An 11666-nucleotide genomic window follows, 5' to 3' on the forward strand; every position below is an offset into this window, starting at 1 on the left:
TCTCCTTTTTATATTAGGGTTAAATTTTATATTAGGCCAATTAAAAAAACCCACATTAGCTTCCGTCACTCATCTAACAGCAACTAAGGAGAAGTGAAGTGTATGAAGAATGCGATCAAAGATGGTTCATGGTTACGACATTTAAGTTTCAGGCATCTTGGTTTTTCTGTCGTGAAGCTATTGTCAAAAGCAAAGATGATGAATGGATTGCCAGAAATTAATCATCTTGATCAACTATGTGAACCTTGTATTAATGAAAAACGACACTGACAAAGTTTTGACGTTGGAAAATCTCAAGGAGCCAAGAGAACATTGGAAGTTGTACACTCTGGTATAGCAGGTCCTTTTGATATACTTTCACACTTGGCAGAAACATGTACTCTCTTACTTTTATTGATTATTTTAGTAGAAAAAGTTGAATATATCTTCTTAAAACAAAATTAGAAGCACTTGACAAATTTATCGAGTTCAAATCTATGGTAGAAAAACAAAATGTACATTATATTAAGATACTCAAATCTGATAGAGGAGGTGAGTATACCTCGAAATTATTTGAAAGCTTCTACAAGGAGCATGAAATCATTCACTAGTTGGCAGTTGCGTACACACCATAACAAAATTGTGTTGCTGAAAGAAAGAACTGAACTATTCTTGATATGGGAAGAAGCATGGTTAAAAAGAAGCATTTACAAAGAACCTTTTGAGTTGAAGCTACTCAATGTGATAAAGGGTGAGAAGGATGAATGTGAAAGCGGATCGTAAAGTTTGTCAAAGTTGCGGATTTGACTTAAGGCTCTAGACGTTCGGAAAGAAACTTGGATTTTTTTTTGACACAACCTGAAACGAAATTAAATCCAAGTTAGATAAAATAATTAAAACAAATAATAAACCAAGGATTCGGGAAGTGAATAAAGAAGATAAATGGAAAGCTAATGGAAAGATAGAACGTGACGTGTAGAAGTCCTAAGAAGCCTTGAAAACACGAAAAATCCACAATCCCCTTCAAGCGGCTCTAATTTTCCCTCCAAGATAAAAACCTTGGCAAGAAAAAGTTTGAAGATGATCCCCACAATCTAAAAAGATTGTTAAAACTCTTCTAAAAAAAACTCAAGAGAAATTCTTGAAAAAAAAAACTCAAAGAGAATTTATTAACTCAAAAGAGAAATAGAATAATAATCAATTGTCTCCTTGTGTACAATGCAAAGGCCTATATATAGGCTAGATAAATAAATCTAAATAAAACTCCTAAGTATACTAGAACTCTAATTTTATCTAAACAAGAAGTAGTTTTAAACTAAACTTTCTTGTTAACATAAAATTCCTAAATAACTTAAAATACTTAATAATTATCAAAAATTCGGAATAAAATAATAATAAAATAATAAGAGCTAATAAATAAAATATTGTGCTCATATATAATAAAAATTAAGCCTAAAACTTAAACCCAATATGAAACGTCTAAACTTGTAAGATCAATTGGGGTTCTTGAAGTGAAATGCTTAAGCTTGTTAGCATTTCCACATGGGCTTGTCGTCATAGATTGAGAGTTTAGGCCCACAAACATAATTAGTATCTTCTAATTCATCATTACTCCAGAATTTATTGTCTTGAAACTTCAACTCTTCTTCTCGAATTTTTTTCGTGATAAAGTTTTGAACCACTAAGTTGAGTTTTGACTTTATCTGTTTGGATTTGGATCTCGTAATTGGGCCTCGAGGAAAACTAAACTCATCTCTATTATGGCCTTTGAATTGGGCTGAGTTACTTGTATCAGTCCCCCCTTCCACAAAAGGATTCGTTCTCGAATCTGCAATATCAAAAGGAGAAAGGTCAGCGACATTAAAAGTGGCACTAACATTATACTCACCGGGGAGGTCGATTTGATATGCATTGTCATTAATGCGCTTGAGTACTTGAAAAGGTCCATCACCACGTGGGTTCAATTTTATTTTACGTTTAGTTGGAAATCGCTCTTTTCTCATGTGGACCCAAACCCAGTCACCGGGCTCAAAGATAATTTGCTTGCGCCCCTTGTTAGCTTTGTTGGCAGTTGTTTCATTTGTTTTGGTGATTCGTTGTCTTGCTTTCGCATGCATGGATTTCACCAATTTAGCTTTCTTCTCACCATCTAAACTAGAAATGTTTTCTATAGGCAATGGTGCAAGATCAAGTACAGTTAGTGGATTAAAACCATAAACAAGTTCAAATGGGGAATATGCAGTTGTAGAGTGAATAGATCGGTTATATGCAAACTCAACAAATGGTAAACATTCTTCCCAACTTTTAAGGTTCTTACCCACAACAGTTCGTAGTAAAGCACCTAAGACTCGATTAACTACCTCAGTTTGTCCATCTGTTTGGGGGTGACATGTAGTAGAATATAATAATTTAGTACCAAGCTTACCCCACAATACTTTCCAAAAGTGGCTTAGGAACTTTACGTCTCTGTCCGATACAATGGTGCGGGGTATCCCGTGTAGGCGCACTACCTCTCGAAAGAACAAGTCAGCCACATGTGTAGCGTCGTCCGTTTTGTGACAAGGAATGAAGTGAGCCATCTTTGAAAACCTATCAACAACAACAAAGATACTATCTCGACCTTTTTTTGTTCGTGGTAAACCAAGAATGAAATCCATGGATAAGTCTACCCATGGCGAAGAAGGGATCGGTAAAGGAGTATAAAGTCCATGAGGCATTACCTTAGATTTTGCTTGTTTACAAGTAATACAATTAGAACAGACCTTTTTAACGTCCTTTTTCATGTGCTGCCAATAAAAATGTTCATGTAGAATATCTAGTGTTTTGGCGACACCAAAGTGTCCCATTAGGCCTCCACTATGTGCTTCACGAATTAATAACTTTCTCATAGAGCATTGTGGAACACATAACCTGTTTAGGCGAAAAAGAAACCCATCTACAAGATAAAACTTGTTAAAGGCACCATTCCCACAATTAGAAAAAACATTTTCAAAATCAATATCATTTAAGTATAAATCTTTTATATGTTTAAACCCTAAGACTTTAGCATTTAATGTAGTTATCAAAGAATATCTACGAGATAAGGCATCAGCAAATACATTTTCTCTACCTGTTTTATACTTAATTGTATATGGAAATGTCTCTATGAATTCCACCCATCGAGCGTGTCTCTTGCTTAACTTACCTTGTCCCTTTAACCATTTTAGGGATTCATGATCTGTATGGATAATGAACTCATTTGGCATCAAGTAATGTTGCCAAACTTGTAGAGCTCGAACTAATGCCAACAACTCCTTATCATAAGTTGAGTAGTTTAATTGCCCCTGTCAGTTTTTCACTAAAATATGCGATTGGCCGTTTTTCTTGCATCAACACGGCACCAATTCCAATACCTGAAGCATCACATTCAAGTTCAAAAGTATTAGAAAAATCAGGTAATTTAAGAATCGGAGCAGAGCATAACTTACCCTTTAAAGTTTGAAAAGCCTTTTTCTGAACTTCTCCCCATTTAAAACCCACATATTTTTTAATAATCTCAGTTAATGGAGCAGCAATAGTGGAGAAATCCTTCACAAAACGTCTATAAAAACTTGCTAAACCATGGAAAGATCTCACCTCAGTAATTAATTTAGGAGTGGGCAATTTTCTAATTGCCTTTACTTTATCCTCATCGACATGAATACCTTGAGCACTTACTATAAAACCATTTTTCTTTGGCACCGGAATTACCGGCACTGCACAAGGACTTAAACTTTCACGAATGTGACCCTTCGCCAAAAGTTCATCTACTTGCTTTTGTAACTCCTTCATCTCCTCAGGATTGCTTCTATAAGCTGGTCGATTTGGAATTGTTGACCCAGGTATTAAGTCAATTTGATGCTCAATGCCCCTCAAAGGTGGCAATTCTTTAGGTGCTTCTTCAAAAATATCTTCATATTCTTGTAAAAGAGACACAAAAACACTAGGCAAAGAGTTATGAAGGTTAGTCAAAGATAAATAGTTTTGCCTAAATCGGATAATGATGCAAGGTTGTTTAGTGAGTAAGGCTCGTCACACATCTTTTCCACTCACATAAAAATTATGAACCACTCTTTTTTTCTCACAAGAGGATGCACTCACCATTGGGTCATCATTAATTTGGATTTTTTCACTAGAGACCTCTTTTCTCTCAGCCTTTTTTGAATTTTGTGTCTTACTTCCCATAACCTCTTTACAAAACTTCATCATGTCGATTTGATCATTGTGAATATCTTTCGGATTCAAAGGGGTGAAAGTGTACTTCTTCCCATGGAAAATAAAAGAATATCAATTTAATTTACCATGATGAATAACATCACGATCATACTGCCATGGTCTACCAAGTAACAAGTGGGCGGCATGCATGGGAACGACATCACCCCAAACAACATCAATGTAAGTCCCAAGTTTAAAAGTGATCAAGCACTGTTTTACCACACGGACCTTCGAACCTTCGTTAAGCCATTGAAGATGGTATGGTGTAGGGTGTTTGCTACATGGCAAAGCAAGAGAATCCACAAGGTAGCTGCTCACAATGTTAGCATAACTTCCACTATCAATGATAAATGAGCAAAGTGTACCTTTAATCAAACACCTCGAATGGAATATATTACTCCGTTGAAGATCATGATCATCCTTCAATTGGATGTTGAGTGTGCGCCTCACAACTAAACAACGGTGATGAGTTAGTGGTTCCACCAACTCTTCTTCACCATAAAATTTACCACAATCGTTGACATTATCAATTAATTCGGGCATATCTGGGTCTGTTTTATCAGAATCAGAAGTATAATCACCATCTTCTTTGATCAACAAAAGTCTTGTGTTGGCACAATCACGGCTATAGTGCCCACGCCCTTTGCACTTAAAACATTCAATTTCACGAGCTCGTTCTTTTTTTTGTGAAGTAGTAGAAGTGAGCTGCTTAGAAGATGAAGAAGAAGGTTTTGTAGGAGCCCCACTTTTCCCCTCAAAAGATTTAGCCTCATCATGTTTTGGCAGCAACTTATTAGTAGCAAAAGGAAATTTCGAATTCTTGAAAGTAGAATTAGAACTCGTACCTCTATGATATTGTGAAGTACTAAATGGACGAGATTGACGTTGTTGAAACTGTCTCTCAATCTCAATTTCCTTGCGTACCGTATCTTCAAGATCAATGTAGGTTTGAAGATCAAGAACATTGGCTATCGAAACGTTCAAACCATCTACAAATCGCACCATGGTAGTCTCCTCATCTTCTTGGATATTTGCTCTATGCATAAGCATCTCCATCTCCTTAAAGTACTCATCAACAGATCGATTACCTTGAACAAGGCATTGAAGTCTTCGTTTAATATCCCTATAATAATGAGGTGGGATAAAATGTTTTCGCATGATTTGTGTCAACTGTTCCCATGAATCAACATATCGTTCACGATTCCTTTGGCGGTTCAACACAAGTTGAGTCCACCAACTCAATGCATAATCAGAAAATGCCAATATAGCTAATGGAACTTTCTCCTCTTCTGGACACTTATAACATCTGAACATGATCTCCATTTTATCCTCCCAATCACAATATGCATCTGGATCCTACTTTCCTTGGAATGGTGGAATATTGAACTTTGGTTTAGCGACAGAAAGATGGCCTTGATTAGAAATACCCAAAGTTTCATCAATGTGACGATATTCGTGTCTACCTGGATTAAAACGAATACGAAGTTGTTCATTATCCCTATCATGATCACTATCACGAGCACGAGATCGTCGATTCAAAGAAGTCTCCAAACGAGCAACAGCTTGAGTGAGCAATTGAATATGATTGGAAAGCTGATTAATGTTCTCTTGTAGTTCCATTCGACACGTAGTCAAATTGGCCTCAAATGTATCACGTACCTCGTTCAATTGTTGATGTTGCAATTTTACCATCCCCACAATATTCTCCAATGTAACATCTTGTTCTTTGTCGTCAGATGGTATCTCATCATGGTTTTTACGGGCACGAGTGTCACGAGTCATAGTGAAAGCCTGGAAAAGCACAACACTTCAAAAGAAAAAATTAAGCAAACCTCACCTATATGCACTCAAAAAAAAAAATTCTCAATGAGGTAAAAATTAATCTTGTGAGTCTTTTAAAAGTGTCTATATCAATCAATCAAGATGTTTTAGAATCAAACTATCAAAACAAACCTAATAGCACTATGAGTCCAAAATTGGCTTAGACATCAAAGAATTTTGTTGCACGGAGGAAGGAATATGCAACGTGCTTTAACCTACTAACAGAAGAATTAAACAAGAAATTTTAGAATGCGTAAGGAAAAAATAAAAAGGAAAACAAATGAAAACTTAAAGCTAAGAGTCAATGAAAATTGTTGAAACCCGAAAACCCGAAAAACTGCGAAGCAAATTGACAAACTTCGTTCAAGGTGTTCCTGATTTCCAAAAATCACAAAATTTAAACTGGAGCCTCCTTAAATAATGTAGATTTGATGTGGAAAGTTTCGACACAAAATTCAACCCACATAATTTTTTTATTTTTTTTTTCGTATTTTATTTTTTTGTACTTTTTTTATCACTTTTTTTTGTGGGAAATATTTTTTTATACTTTAAAATAGTGCCAAGAAATAATATGAAAAATTTCAGATCATTTGAAAATCGTTTACCCACTGAAAAATGTTTTTTTTGAAAACTGTAGGGGTAAAATTTATCTTGAGGTCATTTTAGAAATCGGTTTAAAAAAAACCTAAAACGCCCAAATCTGATACCAAATGATAAAGGGTGAGAAGGATGAATCGAAGCGGATCGTAAAGTTTGTCAAAGTCGCAGATTTGACTTAGGGCTCTAGACGTTCGGAAAGAAACTTGGATTTTTTTTTGACACAACCTGAAACGAAATTAAATCCAAGTTAGATAAAATAATTAAAACAAATAATAAATCAAGGATTCAGGAAGTGAATAAAGAAGATAAATGGAAAGATAATGGAAAGATAGAACGTGGCGTGTAGAAGTCCTAAGAAGCCTTGGAAACACGAAGAATCCACAACCCCCTTTAAGCGGCTCTAATTTTCCCTCCAAGATAAAAACCTTGGCAAGAAAAAGTTTGAAGATGATCCCCACAATCTAAAAAGATTGTTAAAACTCTTCTAAAAAAAACTCAAGAGAAATTCTTGAAAAAAAAAACTCAAAGAGAATTTATTAACTCAAAAGAGAAATAGAATAATAATCAATTGTCTCCTTGTGTACAATGCAAAGGCCTATATATAGGCTAGATAAATAAATCTAAATAAAACTCCTAAGTATACTAGAACTCTAATTTTATCTAAACAAGAAGTAGTTTTAAACTAAACTTTCTTGTTAACATAAAATTCTAAATAACTTAAAATACTTAATAATTATCAAAATTCGGAATAAAATAATAATAAAATAATAAGAGCTAATAAATAAAATATTATGCTCATATCTAATAAAAATTAAGCCTAAAACTTAAACCCAATATGAAACGTCTAAACTTGTAAGATAAATTGGGGTTCTTGAAGTGAAATGCTTAAGCTTGTTAGCATTTTCCACATGGGCTTATCGTCATAGATTGAGAGTTTAGGCCCACAAACATAATTAGTCTCTTCTAATTCATCATTACTCAAGAATTTATTGTCTTGAAACTTCAACTCTTCTTCTCGAATTTTTTTCGTGATAAAATCTTGAACCACTAAGTTAAGTTTTGACTTTATCTGTTTGGATTTGGATCTCGTAATTGGGCATTGAGGAAAACTAAACTCATCTCTATTATGGCCTTTGAATTGGGCTGAGTTACTCGTATCACAATGTGTTGTTTATTTGTTAAACTGATGTCCAACAAAACTTGTGAAATACAAGATACCAAATGAAGGTTTGAGCAATCAAAAGCCAGGAGTTAGACATCTCAAGATTTTTGGATGCATCATATATGCTCATGTTCTTGACCAGATGAGAAAGAAGCTCGGCAAAAAAGAAGTGAAATGCATTTTCATTGGTTATGAAAAAAGAAATAAGGCATATAGGCTATACAACTCTTTCACCAATAAAGTTATTATTTCAAGAGATGCTGAATATGGTGAAGTTGATTACTAGAGATGGAGTGAAGAAGAAAAGAAAATTGAATCATTGTTTTTCAGTGATGATAAAGACGATGGTTACATCAATCAAGATAAACAAGGTGATGATCAACTTATTCAGCCAAGTCTTGTTGCAACAACTCCTACAACATCGTCATCATCAACCAATAGTAATATGAACAGCTCAGAGGAAGCACCTGCAACAATGTGTACTTTACACGATATTTATGATGTCACAAAACTAATAGAAACAACACTTGAATATTTCTTATTCTGTTTAATGATAGAATGTGATCTAATAACATATGAAGAAGCAAATGAAGATGTCAAATGATAGAAGGCAATGGGTGAAAAAATTGCAGCAATAAGAAAATTTGGCACATGGGAGTTAACAAATCTGCCAGAAGGACATAATCCAATTGAAGTCAAATGAGTGGACAAAATGAAGACCAACAAATAAGGAAAAGTGAAGAAATAAAAAGAAAGACTAGTTGCCAGAGGCTACAAGCAAAGACATGGAATGGACTATGATGAAGTATTTGCTCCAATCGCTAGTTGGCACTATAAGGCTTCTCATGGCAATTGCAGTAGAAAATAAATGAAAGATTTATCAGATGGATGTGAAGTTAGCATTCCTTAATGACTTTCTAGAAGAAGAAGTTTACATCGAACAACCACATAAATATAGCAAACAATGACAGGAAGACAAAGTCTATAACTTGAAGAAAGTTTTATATAGACTAAATCAAGCCTTGAGAGCATGGAATTGGTGAAAAGTCTATATAAGCACGCCTTACATAGGAAGAAAAATGGAGTTGGTGATATCATGATTGTGTGCTTATATGTGGATGGTTTGATTTTTATAGGAAACAATCCAAGTATGTTCAATGAATTTAAGAATTTGAAATGACAAATATTGATGAAATGTCATACTTTCTTGGAGCCGAAGTGAAACAAATGAAAGATAGAATATTTGTGTCTTAAAAGAAGTATGCTGTAATAGCCTAAATTTCAACGATGTCGAAAATAGTGGTTCGAGACCATCAAATCAGACAAATGAACTCGTAGATTATATTATTTAATATTTACGAGCCAAATGTAGTTTTTAAAAGATTTTTGGAATAGTAAATTGTGTTTTATAAAGATTTATTTGGTCAAGAAATTGAGAAAAAGAGGTATCGATATCTCGATGTTATAAACTGAGCCATAAATATTTTTATAAATATTTACGAAATGTCAATAAGGAAGTATTAAAATTTCGTTAGAAAATTTTGACGTTTGGGTGGTCAATTAAATAAAAAGGATTAAATTGGAAAATGTGTAAAAGTTGCTAAAAGGATTAAATAGCTCAATTGTCAAATGAGGAAGGACCTAAAGTGAAAATAAGTCGAAAGGAGATATTTTGGGCGGCAATAGCTGAGAAAAATCAAGAAATGGGTAAAATAAGGGCAAAATTGGAAAATTACCAAAATTAGCTAAATAAAAATAGGACTAAATTGGAATATCTAGAATTCTCTTCATTTTCTCTTCATATTCATCAGCTGAAAAACAGCCATGGAAGGGGGTTCAAGCTGGTTTTCATGCTCTAGCTTCATGTAAGTTTAATTCTTGCTTTCTCCTTGAAATTTCTATGTTTTTGGAATTTTACAAGTGGGTCCAACTTACTATTTCATTAGTTTTTGATTCCATGGCTAATTTTTAAAGTTTTTATGGATGAGTGCTGAAATAATATGATGAATAATCATAGAATTGAAGCTTTAATTTTGGTATATGATGATTTTATCAAGTAAAATTGATGGAAATTCATTTTAGGACCTAATTAAGAAAAAGTTTGGAATGAAGGTCTAGTGCTAAAGTTCTGATTTTTAGGGGTTATGAAGAAGTTTAAAATGATAGAATAAAGTATCAATTTAGAAAAATTAGCTCAATTGAGGGGTTAATTGAGCAAGGACTGAATTGTATAAACTGTGAAATTTGGGGCAAAATGGAAATCAACTTTTTTCACTAAAACTGTTTTGGACAGCAGCAGTAGTGTAACTTTGAAAAATCACCAAAAGTTGTATAAATCGAATGGGGATAAATAAAATATGAAATTAAAGCTTATTGAGTCTAGTTTCTTATAAAAGAAACGATGTAAGCAATGGAATTGTGAATTGTGAGATATAATAAATTTTATGAGACAAGGTCAGAATGATTTCGGGTTCCCCTGTTTTGACTTTGGAAAATCATAAAAAGTTGGAGAAAAATAATTAGGGGCGTAAATTTATATGTTTAGAATCCTTAATGAGCCTATTTTCAAGATAAACAAACGATAACATCATTCGAATTTTTTACGAGGATATAATTAATTTTTAGTGAAGAAGAGTCGGAACTGTTAGACAGCAGAACAGGGGTAACTTTAAAGAATAAACTGTACTTATTTGATAAACCAAAAATTCTGAAAATTTTATGGTAAGAAGATATATGAGTCTAGTTTCAGGGAAAATTATCGGATCTTAATTTAGAGTTATATAGCTCCAGATATAAATAATTTAGTGACTATGACACAGATGGACAACTTGAATATTCATAAAAGTAAATAATAAAGATTATAGATAATGTTACTTACAAGTGTGTTATATACATTAAGGATGTGGAATGGAGAGGAGGAGGAGGAAAATATATATGAATATCCACCTAGCATGGCTAATTTGCATGCTTTAGGCTTAGGGACTAAATTGAATAAAAGTAAAACTTCAGGGGTAATTTTGTAAAAATGTCAAAAATGACCAAATTGAAGGGAATGAATTGTTTTATTATCTAAACTAATAAATTGAATGAAATTGTCAATTTAAGATCAGGTGAAAATTAGGAAAATGGTAAATTACCTAAATGCCCCTTAATCTTAATATTTCTGCAATTTCGCCAAGTAAGTTCGTGTACCTTGAATTATATTCTTAAATGCTTGAGATTGTATGTTATTGATGTGAATATGATTTGAATGTTCATTGTATGAAATTTTATGAAACATTGACATATTTGATAAAAGAGGAAGAAATCCCGGTTGAATGAAAGGAAAATTCGATGGATCTCTGAAAAGGAATTGACGGTAAAAAGGATCTAGCCCGGACGGGTGATCCTAACCTGATATAGCCGTTCCAAAGAATATGTGTAAAATGGATTTACCCCGGACGGGTAATCGAATTAGGGTCTGAATTTAGCTTGGACTGGTAATTTAGATCCAAGCTCATTAGAGTAATTGTCGTTGAAGGGGATTTAGTCTGGACTGGTAATCCCGACAATACTCTATGAGTTTATATTACAAGGGATTTAGCTTGGACTGGTAATCCCACTATAAGGATGAGGTTCGCGGGAATGTGCTCTCTGATATGGAATGTGTAAGACCATGGTTGAAAGATACCATGGCAAGTTGATATGAAATGTGTAAGACCATGGTTGAAAGATACCATGGCAACGTGATATGAAATGTGTAAGACCATGGTTGAAAGATACCATGGCAACGTGATATGAAATGAATAAGACCATGGTTGAAAGATACCATGGCAACGTGATATGAAATGAATAAGACCATGGTTGAAAGATACCATGGCAACCTGACATG

The 11666-nt window shown here is 33.9% G+C and overlaps 1 protein-coding gene across 1 annotated transcript; it reads right to left on the reverse strand.

Moving 5' to 3' along the window:
* Positions 1-3276: 3276 nt before the first annotated feature.
* Positions 3277-5535, reverse strand: LOC108475340 (uncharacterized). The gene is made up of 2 exons (XM_053026346.1): positions 4299-5535; positions 3277-3917 (listed from the first exon to the last, which is right to left on the reverse strand). The coding sequence occupies exons 1-2, from the start codon at positions 5533-5535 to the stop codon at positions 3277-3279; spliced, it is 1878 nt and encodes a 625-aa protein (XP_052882306.1).
* Positions 5536-11666: the final 6131 nt, after the last annotated feature.

The sequence above is a fragment of the Gossypium arboreum genome, chromosome 3 (genome assembly GCF_025698485.1).
Source record: "Gossypium arboreum isolate Shixiya-1 chromosome 3, ASM2569848v2, whole genome shotgun sequence".
Lineage (NCBI taxonomy): Eukaryota > Viridiplantae > Streptophyta > Magnoliopsida > Malvales > Malvaceae > Gossypium > Gossypium arboreum.